The sequence below is a fragment of the Dermacentor silvarum genome, chromosome 10 (assembly GCF_013339745.2).
Source record: "Dermacentor silvarum isolate Dsil-2018 chromosome 10, BIME_Dsil_1.4, whole genome shotgun sequence".
Lineage (NCBI taxonomy): Eukaryota > Metazoa > Arthropoda > Arachnida > Ixodida > Ixodidae > Dermacentor > Dermacentor silvarum.
In genome coordinates this window covers 19383770-19406772 of record NC_051163.1, presented here as the reverse complement: position 1 = coordinate 19406772, position 23003 = coordinate 19383770, and the positions used below count along the sequence as shown (strand labels likewise).

Sequence of the window (23003 nt, the reverse complement as noted above, 5' to 3'; positions counted from 1 at the left end):
CACAGAAGCAATATATATGCACGATTTTAATGTTTCGTTTTTACATAAGAACATTGCGTGTGTTGAATTCATCATACTGGAGCGCTATGTGTGCAACACATGTGTATAAGAAATGTTCCAAAGCGCAAACTTGGCTTGTGCTTTAGTGGAATAAAAATGTGTATGAACACCACGGTCAACAGGTTTCTTGGAAATGTTGCCTGTCCAGGCATATCTTTTTTTCTTTAATATCTGCACTTGACTTGAGTATATCACCGGGTTCGTGACAACTTTTGAATAAAGGCACTCCTGGCCGCAGTAGAAAGGCACCCTTCGTCTTCAAAGAAAGCACTGCTCAGCTTACTGCATCGGACTTCATGCCTGGGGGGGGGGAAAAAAAAGGCAAACGTTTCTGTTGAACATCACATGAAGAGAAAGGGCTGCTAAGCCTTTCTGATACGAACTTTATCACAAGTGACAAATTTAGATTGTGTGCATCTGAATCGTAAAAGAGACCAGCAAAAAAGGAAGGAGAAACTGGCCAGGAACCATTGGTGGATTGTAATATTCAAGTGACAGCTTCCCGGTAGACCTGCCGAGATGGGCTGCTGGGGAGAGACTTTGATTGGCTTGCATTGGGGCTAGTTGGAAAAGCATTATTGGGATACAGCGCTGCAGAGGCATAATAGACACGCATGAACATTTCTTGCTCATGCTCATAGTCTAGTTGACCCTATTATATCACCGTATCCCAATAAGGACACTTATTGGTCAACCATATTGGTGAGTGCTAGGAGGCCTGTGTGTGCTGGAGTGTTTTGCACTATCCTCCACGATCAGCCCACCGTAGCAAACTATATTAAAACTTTTGCAAGGACACGTCGTGCATTCATGTCAGGATCGGTCCACCAAGTCATCACCTTTAACAGTATAAACCGTCTCCAGGATCGGCCCAGCTTTGATTACACAGTCTCTGAGATCGGTCAGAGTTACAAACCACATTAGAACACTTGCAAGGATACATGTCACGCACTGCATGGTTATATGCACCCTATGACACTGTACACCCAAATATGGAAATGAAGTGTCGTAACAAATATGTGCACATATGCACATCCCTTTCGCTACTTGCATGGCTGTGATGTGTCAAGTGCGCGAGTGCCGTGATCGGAGTGGTTCAGCCATGCAAAGATGACGATGAGATGCTGCAGCGGTAGCACACGGCGTGATTTCAAATCATGAAGCGTTTAGGCAATGAGCGGCTTACACGGGAATGCCGAAGGCAAAAAAAAATAATAATCGGGAGTTCGAGGGAGACGGCCGGGGTGGCACCTGTGGAGGATGACGGAGAAGGTGCCCAGGGCGCGGGGGTAGCGGCCAGTCGAGTTCCTGGACCAAGGCCGCTCCAGGCTCCCATCTGGGATCGACACTACGTACAACTTCTTCCTGCAGCCTGCGGTTGGCGAACGTCTGAAGGCCGTCCGGCCCAGGCGGCCCAGCAGTCTCCAGCGCTGTGCCCGAGCTCCGGCTGGCAATATTCCAGGGCGGCCAGGCGTTGCCCATCTCTACTATGCCTGTCTTCCCCTTCGCCTAATGATAAGGTGCCAACCGATGTGGGAAGAATGAAGCGCACCAGGAGCAGAGGTAAACTCATGAAGACCTCTGCTGCGCCAAGTCTACCTACCCACTGTTCCCAACGTCACAACGGAACTTTTTCCTGCATCATTGTATTCTTGGTGTTTGCCTGGGGCGATCAGCATCTTTCTTCGACGGTTTCTAGCTTCGCCATTGCTATTCCATTCCGAGCGCTGCCTCTAGTCCATCCCGCAGCTCCAGCGGAGACCACAAAACTGTAGGCCCTTTCTGACTTCGATCTTTTCCTTGTATAGTATTTTGTTCGCGTGATTAGTTTTGTAGGGTTGTAGAATCATTTTTTCATTGTGCTGCATTTTCTTTTATGAAAGATTTCTCGTGTGGTAAACGAATGACTTCGTCACTTCGTGTGCTGAGGCTGTGCCTCAGTAGCAATGGCACACACAACGCCGCACAAAAGCTCACTCACCTCGCTCGAGCTGCTGAGGGTCCATGCGCAATATGAAAGGCAGGATGCTTCCAATCCGCACGCTGCCGATGAGGCCCGCGAAGAAGAGATCCTCGGTCAGCGAGGGCTGCAAGGCACGTAGGGGTGCCAGCTGCAACAAGAGCCGGTGCGCACGGCCCCCATTCCAGGCGCCACCGGTGCCACCCGAGTGCAACTCGAGCTCCCGGCAGGTGCGCTCCTGCAGCTGCTCCAGACGTGCGCACCACTCCGACCCCAGGCCGGGCCGGTCTGCACATTGCCACGGGGACACTCGGTCGTTCGAGTCCTCAAATGTTCTGAACTGATGACAGAGTGTCTATGCACACGACAGGGCCTGTATTCTAAAGGGTGGTACGGTCAAACCTTAATACAGTGTAAACCCGCAGATACTTTCCTCGCTTTTGCGTTTTCCAAGCTGCTACGTGACGTTTTTGCGGTCCCAACCTGAATCCGATTGACTCCCACGTATTATACATGCCATACTTCAGCAAACAGCGCAAAAACAGGTCACAGAAAAGGAGCACACGACACAGGTGCCGACTTCCAACAGATATGTTTATTGCGTGAGCAATAAATATTCACCTTTGATACTGTCACCATTATGTAATGTTCCCGCATCTTATGTTGTGTTGGAACACAGCAGTCACGTAAATTTAGCGGTGCAGAGGGAAATTTGCTCACGCATGTTGCTATGAAGACAATAAATGTATACTGCTGCAATGACCGGTACGTGGCAACAAGTGACCGGTGCATTGCAACGAGCAACAGCTACGTTGCAACAAGCGACCGATAATTGCAACAAGTGACCAAAGTTTGCAATAAGCGACTGAGGTTGCACAGGCACATCGGGAAAAAACGTGCACAGAGCAGTTGGTGGATACTTGGCAAAGCACTCGAAGACGTGTGCACCGGTTATCCCGTTCCCTACAGAGGACGAGCCAGGCTAGTCGCTGAGATTCGTATCGCTCCTACCGAAGACAAGCTAAGATCGTCCATAAGAAAACCTACAAGCACAGGTCCGCTTCACCACGCATAAGTCAGTTGGGGCATAAGTTATGTGGGCCTTCATCAAAATGATAGTACCGCTCTTTTTCAGTGCTAATAATATACCTTTATCAGCTATCCTTAGAGTTCTGAAGCTCTGCAGTGAAGTTTTTAATTAGTACGGGTTTAAACGGTTCATTATTTTTTTCAAGATATATTTTTTAAGCCCCTGTCCCGAAACAAAAATATTCAGTAGTATTTCTGGCTGTTTCCTTGCGTATATGTTTGTTTGAGCAAAATAAAACAATCGGTATATTTGGGGTCGTTTTTGCAGAGAATACTTGATAGCAAAAGGGTTAAAACCTACCAAGAATTGAGCGAAGGGCCACATTTATTTTGGGGCCTGCAAGGGTGCATAATCGCCGGTTCATTTTAATCAGCTTCGCTGCAATAGAGCCTTGTTATGCGGTGAAGCATATGCGAAATATTGCAGCGAGGAACTATAAGAGTGGAAAGGGGCCGCTGTCACGGAACATCGCACGTGTTTTTCAATCATACGCACGCACGTGCCAGCCCGGTATGAGCGCCAAGAAGTCTAGTAACTTGTACTGGCAGCCAATCAGCGCTCTTTGTGACGTTGCTGTGGCAATTTGCGACCTTCCTTATTGTTACACTTTTCCCGGCTGCTAAGTTTATTTTTTTCCATGGTTCCTTGAAAAACATATCAACAGGGTTCTACTGTATAACGAAGCCAGATAAAGCAAAGCATTCTAAATATGTTGTAAAACATATCAACAGGGTTCTACTGTATAACAAAGCCGGATAGAGTAAAGCATTCTATATATCAAATACGCAAAGTTTGCTAACCCATACTCGTGTAAAATAACTCTCTCATAACGAGCGAGACATTTAAACTAGGGGGGAGGGGGGGGGGGGGGGTGTCCACTCGAGGCATCAGGGTGTCGCCCAACGCTTCACGTGCCTGTGGGGCACGCGGTGCACCAGTGAAATGACAATGAAAGAAGTGGGCTGGAGCAAGTCTATGGAATCTTGCATTCAGAGTGCCATCATCAGTGATGCTGAGAAACGGTTCAAGGCAGCAGCAAAAATTACTGCCTACAACACATAGTTCTGTTTTAAATGAATGAATTCCTCCCTTGCTTCTTTCCTCCATTGCAGATAACAAGTGCAATGCAAAAAACGTTTGTTCATTTTTGCTGTACGCAAGTTTGGTTATATTGAATTACCTGATATATAAAACTATTTTTAGAGCGTAAGCTTGTACATTATAACTGGGTTTAACTATATTCTAAAGGTCACGCTGCAACAAGTTATTTTTTGCTCTGCGTGGACAACATCAGTGACTTGGTTTCCTGTGCAACTCTAGGGCCTGGGTAATGTAATGATTTTATGTCAATACCATTGCTTTTCATGCTTTGTTAGTGGTAGGAGTGGCGCTCTGCCCACATAAGCAGGATCAGCCAGCCGTTAGCGGTGGATGATAAGAGTGGCACAGAATCGAGCGGAAAGAATTGCTACGTTATACCGACCTAGCTCCATCTTAAAAAGGCAAAGTTGTGACAGCAGGATGGACCCAAATTGAGCAAGAGTAGGCAAACAAGGGAAACTTCAGTATAAAGCTAATGCTTTCACTAGTAGATTTGTCTTCATTCTGACAGAGACGGGTAAATGTCAAAGATAAGTCTGATGGAGACAAGTTCCCTTGTCAGAGCTTAAGCCCTGAGCTGAGGTTTCCTGTGTATGGCCACTGCTGATCAATCCAGCTTTTCCTCACGTAACAAATGACCAAAGTGACCAAAAGATCAGTACAGTCAATCCTCGACGTAACGAGCGGCAAAAATGATGAATTATTGCACATAACATAATCTAAAATTTGGTTTGCCATGCTTTATTTCAATTAGTTTTCAACTGCTATATTCAAACCAAAAATGCACGATTCAAAACAATACAGGTTACAGTGAAATGAATATTTGTTTGCTCGCAGCTCTAAGTATGCACGTTGGTAGCACAAATATTACAACACTCCCCAAGAGCAACTTGAAATAGCACATTCTAGACATGCGTGTATATTCTGGCCAGCTGCTTGGCTTGGCTAGCCTGCAGACAGCAAGCAAATGTGCCAATAACGTTTGCTCACACTAATTGCACGGTTGCATATTAACAACAGTGCAAAGCACATTTGTAATTATGTGTCGTTAGCATGCCACGTATTGGCATGGCAAGCCACTGACGAGCCGTCAAAACCAACAGGAGACCCTTTGCTGGCCTATCGGAGACAACAAGCGGGGACACCATCACAATAGAGAAATAATAGTATGTGCTTTTCTTAGCCTTTCCTTGTCGACGCGAAATAGCATCAAGTCGCAGATGCTTCCAAATGAGTTTCATTACCGTATTTTTGCGTGTATAACCCACACCAAAAGTTTAAGAAGTTTGCCCGTAAAGTTCGTATGCAAGTTTCATGCGAATTTCGCCTTGATGTGTGGCTTCACAGCAACACACTACGCTGCCGTGGGTGCTGTGAAGCCACACCTCAAGGCAAGGTTCTCTGCAATTCAGTCTTATTATCTTTTAGGGAACCCCGCTCTTTCCCCACTCTTGCATGTTGAAGCTTCTTTCTCCCCTCCTTTATGGTCACCCATTCTCCTCCTCTTAACGGGTTGCCATTTTGCGTTTAGTAGTTAGCGAATAGTGCACGCGGCACCGGCAAACTCGAACATCATCCGTTCCCGCGGCGCTCCCTTGGTCAGCGCCAAGGGCTCTGCGATACGGCGGAGAGCCAAATAACTGCTGATATTTTCGGCTCACTCACGTTTCCTCTGTTGCTGTTGCCCATGCGAGGGCTGCTCCGTCCGACTGCCATTCTATGTCGTGTGGATGCTAGCTGCGAAGTGATCCGATTGAAGTCACGTGAACCGATTCGTCTACGATCACATCCGTCATGTAATCCAGCTTATTCAGCGTCACCAAAAAGAGGGAGGGGGGGTACTGAGCCACTGACCGAAGATACGACATGGACAAATTGTGTATCTGCAAACGGAGACTGATTTTGCAAAGATTTGAGCAATGTTGTATGCAGTTATTTCCGTACATTTTACGTGCGGATTATTATTTTTTTTTCCGGGCTGTTGTAATTGGGTGTGGGTTATATGCAGTGGCGGGTTATACGCGGAAAAATATGATACTTGGGCTTGAAGACGTCTTCTTAGCAGTCAAAGTAAACTGTCTTCAATGCTGGCCAAAATTAGAACACACCCCTTATAACAAAGTTTAACTGTACCGGAAACGACTTTGATTGGCGCAGCATTTAGACAAGCCACTATCCACTTACCGGGGCAGAAAAGCACCAGAGACTTTAGCAAGGCATATTCCTGGTCGTCGGGTTGCAACCTTTGCGCTGCCGTGAGGAGGCGCTGCAGAGAAGCCACATGCTCGGACACCTGGGCACGCTGAGAGCTGCCCATGATATCGCTGGCAGGGCCCCCCTTGGCATTCAGGTGTGTCGCCACCGTTGACAGCAGCGTAGAGAGTTGCATCTGCTCCGCACACTGGAGCAGCCCCAGGGTGAAAATCTCACTCCACGCCGATTGTACCAGTGCCAGCTGGAGCGATGCCCTATAACCAGGGAAGATCGAAGAAACCACACTCTTCAGTGCACTGTAGCTTGCATGCCATAAAGGGGACAAGGAAACAAGACTGCATGCTTCAAAAACCATCACTGGCAGAACATTTGTCCAAGCCCATCAGTCAATCTTTGTCTGAACAAGTTCCATTGGGACCTTGGCCCGACTCTTTTCGTCGGCGTGGTGTTCTAAATATCTCATGAAATTCTTGCAAGGGAATGGTCTGGATTTGAGACTTCAACCCCCCGTATTCAGAAATGCACCTCAACCCTTTCAGACGCCAATTAATTCTGTTCACTGAAAATTTAGTTTCATTACATCTCTTGCATCTTCAGAAGCTTAAAAAGTGTACAGCTGCAGAATAATTTGAAAATTTTCACTCCTTCGGTGAGTTTTGTCAAGGTTACAAAATGTGGACTGCATGAAAGAACTCTCTACAGGGACGTCAGATACGAGAACAACTGTTTCGTGTCTAGCATACTTGGGAAGCACCAATCCGACCACTTGAAAAAGTATGCCCGATGTAGAATATTGTGAAAAGCAATCAATGAAGTGAATCTGCTACATGATGATACACTGACACCGAGGGCAAACACCCAAACGTCTAAGTTCAAACTTATTTTACTAAGATACTTTACACATATTAGTCAAACTTGCAGCACAGGTCCAATCATAAGTGTTTCAAGATGCACGTGACACGCTCAAACTTCTTCATCCCTGCGTCTGCTTTTGATGCATTTTCTTAACGTATGCAAGTGTGCACATAGCGCCTTACAGGATTAACTTGAAGCCACGACTTGACTTGGTTAAGTGCAGCTCAAGATAACACCCAACATAATGAGATAATGACTCAAGACAACGCCCAAGACGCACATTGCTTTTCTGTGGGTGTGTTCACGTTGGGTGTTATTTTGAGCCAGACATGGCCAAGTCGTGGCTTCAAGTTAAGGTGCATTTCTGAATACAGGAGTAAGAGTCTTTGCTGTTCAAGTTCATTCGCCACCATTTTCATCATTATCAACATGTTTCTGTCTTTCTTTTAGAACTTTGATTCAGGCTGAGCTCACAGCTTTTAAGTGTCTCTAGAGACTCTCTCGTTCAAAGCAAATGTCTGAGACCTTCATAAACAGCAGAGCCCCTGTAATGCTCTCTTCATGGGATTGAAAGAATAATGACGTAGTGGATGGAGCACTGTATTGGGGGATGAGCATGCTGCTAGCATAATGGAGACCTGGCTTCAGCATTGTCATAACATGCTAGTGTGGAGCACACAGTCGAACCTCGCGATAACGAAGTCGCACCTTACATGAAAGTACTCTTTTTGTATCCGATATCTGTTACAAGTATATATTTATTACGTGCTTATATTGGAGATAAAAATTTTATATTACTTCATTATATCTAATACAGTGGAATCTCGATGATACGATCACGGCTAATACGAATTTCCGGATGATACGAATTTTTTCTGTGGTCCCGGCCAAGCCCCATTACTTTGCAACGTGCTAGAGTACGGTTGTTACGAATCAATTTTCGACCCGCGTCGGTTGATACGAATAAACGCCGCCCCACCGACGGCCGAGAAAGAGAACAGCACGCAGTCACGCGCTTTCTCCCTTTCTCTTTTGGTGCGGAGGCGCGGACGCGGCGCCAGGACAGCGCGGAGGCCGCGACTGGACGCGAAGAATTTGAAGCGGTGGCGCTTTTCTTGCTTTCGTGCTTTTCCTCCTTTTCGGCGGCCGCCCATCGGACGGAGTGGCTGCTGTGCTTCGGGCCGCGTTCTTTGTGTTTACGCCATTTTGCCTAGTCGCAGCGAGCTATGTCTACCGAGATACAATCTCGGCTGATTCGCACGGCCGTACGCCGAGACGCGGGAGCCTCCGTTGGCGCGTCTTCCATCGACTGCGTTATTGGTGCCGATGGCACAGGGCGATTGTCGGTTTCGCTGCCGGAGTCACACGGTGCAAGATAGCGCGGCACGTAATCCACGGTGCGAGGTAGCGCGGCACGTTCAGTCGGGTGCTCCTCCGCTTGTCCCGCTAATCGCCGTATTTTTCTTGCCGTAGGAGGCTTGTGCTACCGTATTCTGAAGGCGTGCTTCGTCCAAAATTTTTTCTCCAACGAGTGACAATCCATCACTAACCTGGGAGCTCTCAGTAATCTGAATTCTGCGTGTCAAGTGAAGACGCCGGCGTGGTTTACGAAGCAGACAACTGTGGTTGCCATCTTGCCCCTGCCACAGCAGCAACCAATGGAGAGACACCTTTCAGCACGGCAGCCAATCGGAGGCCGCTTTCATTGGAGGGTTCGTGTGACTACCTATCGCAGACCCGTGCTTCTTTTGAGTTTGCGCGTTTGTTACAAGATGGCGACGACGGACGAATTGAGAAGCGGAACGGCGAAACTTTGAGCTTTCGAACGATACCAAGATGGCGGCGCTCGGTGGCGGGAAATAGGAGATATGTCTGCGTGTCTTGCGATGATTTTGCGCAATTTAAATCTGTGTTCTTGCCCTGCACACTGACGAATAAATCTTTTTCGGCCACTTTTAGCGCATTTTCAGCCAAACCATTTTGATACAGCGCAGATTAGGCGTTGCAGATTCCGAAACGCGTGGTTTTCAAAAATAAATTTTTCTCGCGATTTTCGCGATCTGATGCTCTCGTCCCCCCATAATTTAGCTAGTTTTAATTGTGTTTCGATGATACGAATTTCGGCTAATACGAATATTTTTCGTGACCCTGTGAGATTCGTATCATCAAGATTCCACTGTAGTTTGTTACATCTGCTAATTCATTATGTCCAATAATTAATTATGTCATTGTTCATTATATAGAGGTTCAACTGTATCATAAGACTGGTGCTGGACTCGGGACCTTAGCTGAGTAGACATGATAACCTTTGCTAAGTTTCAAGTGCTGGCTGCTTCATCTTTCCATTCCAATAGAGGAGACACCTGAAAGCCTAAGCCTGTGTCATTACCATTTGTGTTCCATGGACACTGTGTCACTATTCCATAAGACTGGTGTTTGCCTGGGGCTACGCTCGCCTCCATGTTCAACGCTTTTATAGAACTGTTGACAGAGACAACAAAAACAACTCAAATTATGTGACACGGCAACTTGTACAGCACAAATGCCATCACTTATCACTTATATGCCTCTCCTGCTAAAATCTTGTGAAGAGCTGGCAGTATGTACACCTGTGACCAAAAGCAAGTGGACCAGGGGTTCTGTGAGAAAAAGCTAGTTTCCTTGATGCCATGACATATAACCTGAAACTGAAGACTGCAGTTCAGACTTGACATTGCAAACATTGCGGTGCATTTGTCAGTTTCAGGTTGTCAGTCTGCGTTGCCAGGAAATTAACATTTTTTTCGCCAAAGTTGTTGTCCTCCGCATACTTTTGACCAAAGTTGTTAAATGCAAATGACTTACGGCAGCTCCTCAAACACTGGCAGGGTCCGCGTCCACAGGAGCGACCGAAACAAGATGCGGGAGGCGCTCTCGCAGACGTAATGCACATTGAGTGCCCCGCCCAACGGAGTCGTCGGAAGGGTCACGCGGAAGAGAGCCTGCTCCTCTGAGATCAGGGGTCCAGACGATGGGCTCAGCCTCGACCCTGCAATGGTCGCCACAAATGTTCAGCTTCATGCCCTGCAGTGCAGCTCCAGAGTGCCCCTTCGGAAGCTCCAGAGCTTCTGAAGGAGCCCTTTTCGCACCTCAGCAGTGGCATAAAATCGTGCAAATGAAGAGGGGGCCTATAGGTGGACAAAACAATGTGCTATTGTTATATGTCTTCCATCATCACTGAGCCAAATGTGCCTATAAAAAAAAGCTAACTTCAGAAAATTTCGTTAGTCTGACCTCAGCATCGACGGCGACACTGGCAACGACAAAAGCATGGCTGCCATATGTAATTGACACTAGGAAGCATTCCGCCCTGTTCCACCAGAAGCTGCATTCTCAATACATCACATGTAGAGGCGTGTTGACTAGCTGAAATCCAGCACAAGGGGATGAAAAGAAAAAAAAAAGAGAAAGAAATAAGAAAAAAGAAAAAGACATGCTTCTCATAAGAGTGTTTATTTCACATCACATAGTTTTGTAGTCTGCTGACAGTACGTTAAAGGGGCCCTGAACCACTTTTTATCGAAGTGGAGAAAGGCATTTGAAGTGAAAATAGGCCATTTCAGAAATACTTTGCCGCAAGAAGTACTTCAATGCGTTCAGCAGAAGCGGAGTTATTGGCAATCAAATGTGGCCTCCGCCGTACTCCAGTTCCTTTTTCAATGTCTTGTACTGCGAAGGCTACGGTGGAGTGGGGCGTGGCCACAACGCTCCACCTTCTACATGTCACCGTGGTGCGCTGTTGAAATTTCATTTTGGATGTTAACGTAGACGCCACATGACTTCCGATTTTGGCGCCTACAACTTGCTAAACGTAAGACAAACGCGGTTGCCCTCAGCGAGCCGCAGTGCGCTTAGCCAGTGAAGTTGTGGCAGCACCCAGTGGCGGCCGCTACTATGCTACGTAGCCGTCCGCAGCTACCACACTTTATTACGAAATAATGTGTCCAGAAAAGAGTGAGGATCATGGCTTCTGTTGAAAAGAAAGCGTTTGAGAGAAAGGTGACTCCGCACTCAGCTTGTGAGCTCCAGGCACCATGTACAGAGGTCAACACACGTCTAGAACACACTCGCGAGGGCCAAAGCAGCCACGAAAGCTTAAGCCGACCACCGGGTCGAGAGAAACCAATGTAAACTGTAAATTTAGTCACGCAAGCTCACATACAGCCGATTTTGTGCCACATGTCGTCATCAGATTCGCCAGTGCAGTCCTGCGAACATGATTCGCGTATTCTAGAGATGTGTGTTGACCTCTGTACAACAACAAAACTTGGCTGAGATGTTCACAGCAGCGTATGCTACCCGCAGACTATGTTATTTCACTAAGCCTGAGAGGTGGTTCAGGGCCCCTTTAATGCATTGACAGTATGCTTCAAGCGGTCAATTAATTTGGCCTGAGCCTGCGATCTGCGCTACCCACCAAGTTTGCTCAGATGGTGAAGCGACCCCTCCAGAAAGGCCTTGATCACAGCTTCAATCCCTGGACCCAGGCAAAATTTTTTTCTTCAACTACGAAGCTTCCGTTTCAAGTTTAACATGTATTGGGTTTCCTTTGTAGTTTAGTGCTTATATTGGGTGAATGACAATTCCATCGTCATTCTATCGTAGTCATGCATGGGATCCGCATGTTGGAGTGCCACAAGTTAACGTTGGGTGAGGCATTTCCCGGTGTAAATGTGTCCCACGTGATCATGCCCTCGTAAATACCAGTGATAGCTTCGGATCCCCACAGCGTATTGGATCCGCATGTTCTTTCCTCTCATGAAACTCTTGTAAATTTCCTCAGAAATGATTTGCCACAGTATGCTAGTCAGCAAGGGGAGACATCACATCTGATGTGATGTTATTTCAAAGGTGCAAGTATCTGCGAGAGTAGTTGATTGTGGGTGCAGCCCTCGTTCGCTTAAATAGTACTCACTACTCACTTGAGTATGACTCTTCATCAGCAGCCTGGTCTTCGCCATCTTCGTCCCAAGGTGCCCAGTTGGTGCCCACAGGGATAGGACCATCCTTGTTGCCACTTGTTTTTGAGTTCTGAAACATGTAGAAAAGCAAAAGGTAAAAAATTGCCTTGCTTTGCCTTAGGTTATGAAACTGTGAGAAACGAACGTAAAACAAAGAAAAGACGATTATTTATAGGGACACTAAGGAGAAGCACAAAATCAGTTCAGGTTGATAAAGTATCCTATCCAAACACTATTTTTGTTAATCTTGCGGTAATAATTTGGATATTGCAGGAGAAAATAAAGGTTAAAGTTCCATTTCATAAAATTGCACTGAAATCATTTTTTTTTTTTTTTCATATTTGGGCCGGAGTAACTGAGTAGTTCTTGAAACTTGCCAAGTTCAATCTTCAGCTCCTTAAGAATACAGTGTAGACCATCTTTAATGATAAAGTGTTAACTAGGCCTGACCAGATGTCAAAATCCACGCCAAGGCAAGTTGGCGCCTAACTTCAAGATGGCATGGCCACCCATCTTTCGTTCTTGCATCTTTTCTGACTTATTAAGTCTCTTCTCATGATTAGAGTGGGTTCTAGGTTATTTTCGGAGAGTAACTTACAAACGCTGCCTCCAACTATTGTTCTTTTTTGTGCCCATTTCAAGTACGATATACTAACTGAATAATTCATTAGTACATTTCAGGTAGGTAGGTAACCAAATTATCACTGAAACATTTTGCGTTGATAGACACACAGCCAAACTCCAAGAATGGCAGGAGCCTAGATGTGTCTGAAGTAGGTACTGCTAGTGTGACAAGGGCCGCTACTACATTGACATGTCTCAAGGACTGACTGGCTTCAATTTTACAGCTGTAGCAAGTGGCCTGAAGTAATTATTAAATGCTTAACTACCAGAACCCGTTTGTGAAATAGGTGCACAATGTCATTTGTCGTGCAGTGTCATTAGCCTACCATGGGCATTATTTACGACATCCTTTAACGAGACATCAAGGAGGAATGTTAAGTTAAGCTTTCTCTAAATGTCGTAGCTCTCACTGTTAGCAAACAATTTTTGTGAAGCGTTCGCCAATAATAGGTATAATAAGGAGGATCTTACTGCTATTACCGCAACTCACTACCCTTGTTTTATCCCTTTGCTCTGTAACTAATCCCTTTTTTTAATGCTCATATGGACCTAAGGACAATAACATGCCCAACCTTGATATAATGAATTATTGGATATAACAAAGTATATCTAAAATGTTTATCGGAGACACCAGTGTGTAACGACTATAAACTTATAACGTATATCGACTTTAATGAAGGCATTTTTATGTCAAATGCTGCTTTATTGTAACAGGGCTTGACTGTATAAACAAATGAAGTAAACAATTTACTTAAAATAACTAAAATAACTTAATGTTGCTCTTCAGGGTTCACTTAAGCACACTGAAATGTAAAGAACAGTGGCATATACACACGAGGTTACCTGCTGTTCATGCTGTGCGAGGCCAGTTGCATGCGGCATCTGCCTGTGAGTCATGTTCACTGCGTGGCTTGAGAGGCCACCCACGGACGTGAGGAGGGTGCTCGCAGCCTTTTTCACATCGGCCGGCCGAATCTGCGCTGGGCTTGCGCTCCGACTGCACAGCTGTCGGGGCAGGCGATGCAATGCCGTGTAATGTAGCAGCACAGACACTGAAATTCTCTTCTACCTGAATTAATGGTTAGACTCAGTGTTTGGTGTGGCCTAGTTGAAGCTGAATTAAATTGAATTCAGGGGTTTCCCATCCCAAAACCACGATATGATTCGGAGGCACGCTGTAGTCGGGGGCTCCGGAATAATTTTGACCACCTGAGGTTCTTTAACATGCACCCAATACGCGGTACACGGGTGTTTTTGCATTTCACCCCCTTTGAAATGCGGCCGGGATTTGATTCCGCACCTTCGGGCTTAGCAGTGCAATGCTGAAGCCACATTGCCGCCAGGGTGGCGGGTAACTAGTTGGAGCTAACTAACGTTGGTGGCTTCTGCTCTAAACATTTAGCAACTCAAGAAACCAATAGACAAGAAGCAAAACAGATGTGGTTATTAGATGCACCTAGCATCTGTAGTTGCGTCTCATTCTTTCTTAAGCTTCTAACTGTTCAGCATTGTAAACCACTGAGAAATGGGACACAGTACATTGTCTTTTTCCTTTCTAGCACAGAGAAAAAAAAATTTACCATAACATGCTGGTAAGGACTATTGAATTCAACACTGCAAATCCTAACCATTGAACACCACACATTGAACTTGAGCATGCATTAGAATACAGGTTTTCACATGCGGGAGGGTTGTTTGACAAATCTACAGAAGGGCGACAGGATACAAGGGGCCCAAAAAAAAAAATATATAATAATAACTGCTAGGATGCAGGTTTAGCTCATAAAGAGGGGTTCTGTAACATTTTTTAGAGAATTAAGGAAGGTGTGGAATGGTGCCTGTTATTAAAGAATATCACCTCAAAAATCTCTCGCATCAAGGATTTTTTAAAGTTATTGGCAATCGAGTGCTTTGCCGCTGTTCCAATAGCAAGAGACACCTGCACTGCCCTAACCTTTGGTATAGGCGTGGCCTCCAATACCAGTTTGTTGTGCCGCCCAATCTCAGAGGCCATAGTATCAGCACAGAGGTACTATTCAGTTTCACTTATTGACTTTTTACGCGACAAAGCGTAGTTTCGCTCACAAGGCAAACGAAAGACAAAAAGTTACCTTACCAACTAGGTTTTGGCTTTCCGGTGATACCACCAAAAGGCACCACCACTCAAATCAGTCAAGACATTCCTATATATTTTTAATCTGCCAAGGCACTGCTTAGCTGTGAGATTTAAAGAAATCCGGTTACTAAGCATCGTTTTTACTGGTGCATCACAAGCATGAAAACCGGTGAGAATTTCAAGAAGTAAAAGGAAGGGACAGTGAGTCTCCTGAGCGATAATTAAATGGCCTGCTTCATGTACAGCATTAAGCTTTGCCTCAAGTGCTAATCAGAGCATTTGTATGGCGCATATGTATGTAGTAGTGTTGTAGGGCCGCTTTAACCTTGTGCGTGCATTTCACGACAGCATGCATAAAGTTTAGGACGCATGTAAAAGGCACAAAATGTACATAATGCAGGTAATAAAACCAACAACACACAGGCAAGAAAGTGGTGTGCAAGGAGTCACTCCAGCTTTACCAAAACCAAACTACTACAGTCAGCAACAGGCCTACAGTGCAGTGTTGAATGCACCCTACAAGGAGCATACAGCCAATCACCATCGCTTATGCACTGCCTCCTTAAGTGTGCCTGCAATTTTTTTTGACATTACATACCCTTCTTTTTGTAAGAATCGTCATAATCTTACAACACCCTTATTTCACAAAAATGACACTTACTGTGATACTACTGTAAAGTGCGAAAATTACAGCATTCGAAATGGACAAACATAGCATATTGCCACATGCACAGCATCTGACTGTTTTGTGACTATATTATTTCACATTTTGTGTGAAATGATTGACAGAGGTATTGCAAAAGTCCTGCTGGCAAATTAATCGTATGCTTTAGGGCAATGAGCATAGCTTATACGCTTAAAAAGCTGAATCAGGTGATGGAATTTTGCGAGATCCATATTTGTTGTAGAATTAGGTATAAACCGCATGCAAGCGATCTTGCGCGCAACAGCGACAAGCGACGCGATGTAAATGGCTGTCGCATTCGCTCATCGCCTACAAGTCATACTCCCCACGAGCAACGACTTTGAGCGACGGCTCCCCGGTGTTGCCAGTATGAGGGCAGCAAATACATAACGAGACTAGTGTGACGCGTGCTTTATTAATTTAAGTTGATGTGTTTTACTGTAAAGGGCCGCATAGATATTTCTAAAGGTCTTGCACTAGGTTCTTAACCTAGCACGTATCAAAATTTTGTCGTTTGCTCGTTCCGTGCAACAATCGGTAGTGCTTGACTGATGTATATCCATTTCCTGCTTCGCGCTATTGGCTAGTTGGTCATAGCACTTCCGGGCGACCGAGCCACGAATTCTAGATTTCCAGAACCGAGCGATCGAGCGACAAGAATGAGTGATCTGTTTGCGTGACGGCCCGTTTCGTCACTCAAAGCCATCGCTCGTCGCGCACAAAATCGCTCTAATGCGGTTTGGGCTTTATGCAATCGGAAACCTGATGTTTCAAGCATATTTAGTTTTCCAAATTTGTCACTATTTCGTGGAAAAAACAATAAAACTGCTCTGAACAGTCACTAAAATTTAACTTGACTTTATACGCAACAAATTTCATCCAAATTGATTAAGTAATAGTCAAAAGAATGCTTTTGTGTTTTGCATGTTTTTTATTGGGAAATGTTAAGAGCTAACACTTCCTTATATGTTTTTAACTATGGGCGTGTGAATATTGTAAATTTCAAAGAGAAATTGAATAGCCTTTACTATTCAATTCATACTCCCCCGGTTCAAATATTTACAATATTTAAAGCAATTGACATATTTCCTGTTAGGCTTCTTGCAAGCTTTTATACCTCATGTGAAATATTTTGTCTCTTTGGTGGACTTCTCTGTTAAATGGTACGAATCATTAAAGCACTCTCTCTTTTTTTTTTTTTTAGTTAATGTCTAGCAAAGTGCCTCGAGCGGCCAGTCGCGCAGCAATTCTGCATGTATTCGCGGGCTCCTTTCACACACGAAAAAACACATTTATGTGGCACGTATTGAGCAACCGAAAGCTGTACCGGTAGTTTTTCATGTCGCTCTAGAATTTTTTCATTGACACTTTGATAATTAGGGCAGTACTTGTCGAGTTAGATAATCAATTACAATTAGCTAATTAAATCTCAGCAACGAAAAAATTGCTGGCGGCTACTCCACTGCACTGGAAACAATATGCACTAGGTTTGCTTCGCATAACGCCATTCCTCTTTTTTAAAATCATGCTGCGTGATAGCTGGGACACCCTGTATATAGGTGATGAGTCAAGAGTGCAGGATGTGCTCCTGCCAATAAAACGTGCTGTAGTTTACGAACTCCCAGAAAATTAGTTCCCTTGTTGATCACACAAGCTTTAAATGATGGGCACCCCACCAGTTCAGCCACAACCAGTGCGCCACGATCGTGCACCACCCCCAAGCACAATACAGCCCAGTTCAGCAGATGAGTGGGCCGAGAAGATAGCTCACAGCACAGGCACACGCACAGTACTATGAAGAAATAAAAAAAAGGAGGAAGTGATTAGGAGAGGGATCTTTCTAGCCTCCAGTCCAAAGAACCTCCTCGTTGGGCACCAGCAGGTTTTGAGAGGCACCGGCAACAGTCACCAACGCCGTGTGCGTTAGGTGCGAACGTGGGCAAGACAACAGTTCTGCGCGTTGCTGGTGCTGCTGCATGTCCAAGTTCATACAGCTGATAAAACTGACTATCCTTACTTCGTATTGCTCTCTACTAATTTGCTATCACAATTGATGCTTGACCTTTCGGGTGAAACTGCAACATTTTTTCTCGACAACCAATGCACGAAATTTGATGAGGTGTGTTGCATACAAAAGAAAAAGTTAATATCTATGGGCTGTAGGAAGTGGATATCTAACTTAAGCCATCAATTCCTTTTTAACAAATTCATATGAAGATATGAAAATTTAAAAGAACTGTAGTATCAAGTTTACAACTCTGTAATTGGGCAACAAAAACAGTATCATAATTCTGTAAACTGCAGCTATTGGGACATCTAAAGCACACGAAACTAATGTAGTATAAGAAGTTAAGTTTCTCTCTTAGGATGACACTTTATTTCATAGCTGACTGATTTCCCTGTTCAAATTGTGTAAATATTCAAATACACGTTAAATACAGAAATGCTCTCATTAGACAACCACTGAACCTATTTGAATGAAATCTGCTGCGTTTATAAAAGAGAAAAAGGCTCCTAACGCAACAAATTTTACAGAGGTGCGACATTGCTTTTTTCATATTTTGAAGTAAATTTTTGTAATTTCTGCTACTGTCGTCTTCGTTCGACCGACAGTAGAAGCCCCTTCAATGTGCTCCCTACAGTCGGTATACATTTAAAATCTTTCTTTTTAATGCTACAAACGTCAACAAATTCGGTGTAGTGGAGGCCAAGCAAAATGCTTGCTCCATCCCCACGTATTCAGATAGATAGGAACTCTTGAGGTAATCCATCCTCTCAATAGTTTGATAGTGGCACATCAAGCATGCTAAACACAGACAGAAAAGCAGAAGAAAAGCTTCTACTTTTCCTACTCCAGTCTTATATCCCAGTCACACGGGCAAATTCAGTGTCACTTTGAGCTATGATATCGCTCTTAGTGTCATTTGCAGGATTTCACACCGACAGTTCTGGCAACACTCGCCATGGAACGCATTCACCAGTAAGTCAAACTCACGTCTCTGTGTTGAATTATGTAGCCTTGATAGTAGTGCTTCAAGAATAAATAGAAAAATTACTTGGTACACGTTCAGCTCTAATGGTGAAACCATATTTTTAAAAAAATTATAAATGTAATAAACTTCCTCATGCCATCTGCAATGGAAACTGCCATTCTTCGCCTGCTCGCTTTAGACTGCAATGCTGTCTTGTCTTAGCTCGTGACGGTTGATCATGTTATTGGGTAGTAATGAATTACTTTATTTGCAGTAAAATTAATGCTAAATACCGTTCCTGACTACAATGCAGCATCATATTTAGCAAATGCAGTCGAAACTCATTATAACGAAGTCACATCTAGCACAAATCACGTTCGTCATATCCAACAGTATTCGTTACAAGGATATATTCGTTACTTGCTGATATCGGTGAGAATCATTTTAAACTTACTTCGATATATCTGCGATCACTTTGTCAAGGTTCGACTGTATTGCCTGAAGTAACACATATGTAACCTGCCAGCTGATTTACTGATCGACACTTCGATCAATGCCAAATAACAATTTTCTTTGCTGTCTAGCAGCACGTTGCCAGAGTTACACTCACTGTAGAAAAGTGCTCTCGCTCAAGGCGTCACTAAATTTGCCCGAGTGGGGAGTTACTCTGTACTACTATCCCACTTGCAGTCAATCAGCAGCAACTAGCACTAGCAATCACTTTGTTAATACCAAGAGAGCATTAACATTCACTATTTTAGATGTGTAATTAAACCAATCTGGACTAACTTGACATTGCATACGAAGATATGCCTCTTCCTTAACATGCAACACCCAAGCAGAAGACTCCACAAGTGAAGTGGTCACTGCTCTAGTGGTGGTCACTGCTCTTCAGTGATGTTCGTCAGCAATGCCTGAGTTGTATTTTGCAAGCGGACATTTCTAGCCCCTTCTCAAGGGCAATATTGAATTGAGGGTTGCTTCAGGAGATTGCTTCAAGCAACTACTCTGCAGGAATCCCCGAGAAGTGTTACTGTATTGCAGTGACTGCTTCATTTGTGTGGCGGCGCTGTCAGCAGTGTTGAAGGTGAGGTTGACTGATTGATTGACCAGTTGATATAGGGTTTAACACTTCAAAGGCTTCAGAAAAGCTTAGCTTGTTTTCAGTCAAAACTCTTCTTTTTCGCTTTAGAGAAACCTGCCTAGTCATGTCATTGTTTAGCTGTCAGCAGAATTCTTTTGACAAACCAAGCACATGTAACAGTTTCATAGTTATTAATGGGTACAACAGGTGGCAGTACAGGTTCTGGTAAGCACCTATACCTGTCGAACTTGGAAATGCCTGCAGAGGAATCATGTTACCAAGCCACGGAACGGCTCTATGACCACTTTGGCACCATTCTTGGTAAGAAGTGTTGGCTCTTTAAAGGCTAACATTTGAATGTACCAAGGGCACCATGAAACATGCCATAGTGGAGCACTACAGATTCATTTTCACTCTCTGGGGTTCTTTAACATGCACCCAACACTTTGTACATGAGCGTTCTTGCTTTCTGCCCGCCTCGAAGCGTGTCAAAGCTGTAGCCTTATATTACACAGCAGAATGCCACAGCCACAGAGCCACCACAGCGAGTGAAGTGGTTGAAGTTGAGGCATGTTTACAAATATGGTCTTTGGTCTTATACGTCAGTCACACGAGGCACTTTCAAATGAATTTCTCGATCGCGATTAGCTCCCTTCCGCAGCTTGCAACGGAAGGGAGCCAACTGACTCAATTTAGACTAGAAATTCAATCCCGATCAGGCTCAATTGTAATCAGAAGCGCCCCGTGTGACTAGGGCATAATACTCCTCTTTGGCGTCTCATCAGAAAGCAGTGTAGATCGAAACCTTGCATGCACACGCACACAAACACAAACAAACTAACCTGCCACCCTGTGGCGGGAAAGCCTCAGCGTAGAACCACCACCGGGGATTGTGTGTGAGACTGCCGTCAGCAGCATGGGGGCAGGGTAGGTCACAGCGGTTGTGGGATCAGAGGGGGGGGTGAGGGGTGCGGGCAGCGCAGCTGTCGTGGAGCCGGGTCAAAGGGCGTGTGCATGTGTGTCAGCCAAAGCACCCAGCACCACACAAACCCACGAATCAAGCAGCGTGCGCAAAGCATACAGCACAGCTGGTGCAGGAAAGGGGAGACAAAAAGCCCAGCCCTGAATGAAGGGCGAGTACAAATTCGTTAGGCACGTGCTACTGGTATCAAACGGAACGAGGATGGGACCTTTCAGATGCAAACAAAAAGATGACAATATTCATAATGGAGTCAGCACTATAGTCTGCACTACAATTACACTTCTCAACACTGTAGTACATCTGATTTTTTTTTTTGCTTTATTGTTTTGATAAATTAGTGCTGTAAGCATTGTTGTCGAAGGATGATGGTAATGATTATGAGGAGCAGAATGAGATGGTAAGTCATATTAAAGCGGTGTGGAAATAGTTTAGGGGTTTGACAATTCTGGTGACGACACGAATAGTGCATTTAAGATGTTACGGTTACTAGCACAAACTCAAGCACATCTTTCAAATCTAATGCCTCTGCACTGATTTCTTGCACTTTTTGCTTTGTGCTATTGTGTTCTAAGCTTACTGTATTACAAGACATATCTTGATAGTCTGTGTTAATGTTACTATTTACTGTAACACAGCGTGACCTTAGGGACTTGCAACTCCATTAATCCTGCTGCATACCCTAGTAAAATGTATGTTACTGCTGAATTAAATTGCAGTTGAGAGGGAGGTTAAACAACAGTGCATCCAATCATCTTTGTGGACATGTGGTGCTCACTTCATTCTTGCAAGTTATGTTCAAGTGCATCACTATCAATCTATGTCATCCTCCTATTACATTGTTTTGCCATTTGAATTGTCCCATTCACGTTTCACTTTTCCTATAACAGCAGACATACTACGTACTGGCTCTGCATGAATTTATCTGTGTTTCTACATCTACAAAACCTTCTCTTGAACACATTTGTAGATGTAAATAAAATGATGGGAAAACAAGTGCACCATATACCTAGAACTATCGCTTTGAAAAACACTGAAAGCACGCTTTCCCATTGCCATTCGCAAGTTACACATTGCACACAGTGCAAGTTGCACAAGATAGCGTAAGTCAACATCAGTAATGAAACCCTACAATGCAAGTGCACTACTACACAACATATCAATGAAAGCTTTGCAATATGCAAGCCATCCAGAAATTAAATTTAAATTTCATAAAGGCTTGATTGCAGTCGGGTACTACGACATTTAGTACGGAGGTCTCACATAGAAACGTGTGATAAAGTATGAAATGTTAAATGTGGTTGACAATTTTGACTGGATAATTGCATATTGTGATTCGTTGCAGAAGTAATGCCTGCTTGCTCAAGTAATCCAGTTGATGATGCAAAATTGAGCTACTTGCCACATGTGACACACGAAAGCTATGCGTGCTAAAAATAAGATAACAAAAGGCCATCATATTGCTGCCTGAAGGAAACGTAGGCTCCCACACAACACGCCTAGCAGAGCAGTTTATGTGGTGGACGATGCTTGCCTGTTACTTAGCTTTACTGACAATCACTTACTTCAGCTACAGACTAAGTTATTCATTAAGATGGGTCCAGCAATTTGAACGATCTTTAAAAAAAATTCTGGGGTTTTACATACGAAAGCCACAATACGATCATGAAGGCATGCTGTAGTGGGGGACTCTGGATTAATTTTGCCCACCTGGGGTTCTTTAATGTGTACCTAAATCAAAGCACATGAGTATTTTTGCATCTCACCCCCATCAAAATGCAGCCACCATGGCTGGGATAAAACCTGCGACGTCAAGCTCGGCAGCACAACACCATAGCCACTAAGCTACTGCGGTGAGTCTTGAATGATCTTTACGTGTAGCACAGCTGCAAGATGCACGGCACAATGATGCTACACAAATCTAGAGTTCTTCAATTGTAGCAGTTCGAAAACTTTACTTCAAACTCTGGACGCTCTCAGGTACCTTACTGCAAGTAGTTAAGCGACTGACGTACGTGCCACCAGTGAATGACAAGATGAAACTTGCAACTTTTTTGTTGTGCTCAAGAAGTATGGTTTTATAGTTATTTTTGTTGTCCACAGGTGGCACAACAATGCTGTTTGCCAACAACTACATCTGGGTTTTAAACACGGGGCCTATCGGGAGTTTCCTAACTAGTATCGTAGAATAGTTACGACATTAATGGTGGATAAATGTTGTCGTAACGTTTCCTACAAAATTTACTAGAAGCAAATCTGGTGC

The 23003-nt window shown here is 44.4% G+C and overlaps 1 protein-coding gene across 1 annotated transcript in view; it reads right to left on the bottom strand.

Annotated features, from left to right (window-relative positions):
• Positions 1 to 4: 4 nt before the first annotated feature.
• LOC119466509 (nuclear receptor subfamily 2 group C member 1-B-like) overlaps positions 5 to 23003 on the bottom strand; it is a 30434-nt gene continuing 7435 nt past the window's right edge. Inside the window, 7 exon segments of the mRNA XM_049657786.1 lie at positions 5 to 360; positions 2042 to 2308; positions 6396 to 6679; positions 10125 to 10308; positions 12242 to 12350; positions 13748 to 13773; positions 13775 to 13909. Coding sequence (XP_049513743.1) covers positions 335 to 360; positions 2042 to 2308; positions 6396 to 6679; positions 10125 to 10308; positions 12242 to 12350; positions 13748 to 13773; positions 13775 to 13909 — 1031 coding nt within the window. The 3' untranslated portion in view covers positions 5 to 334.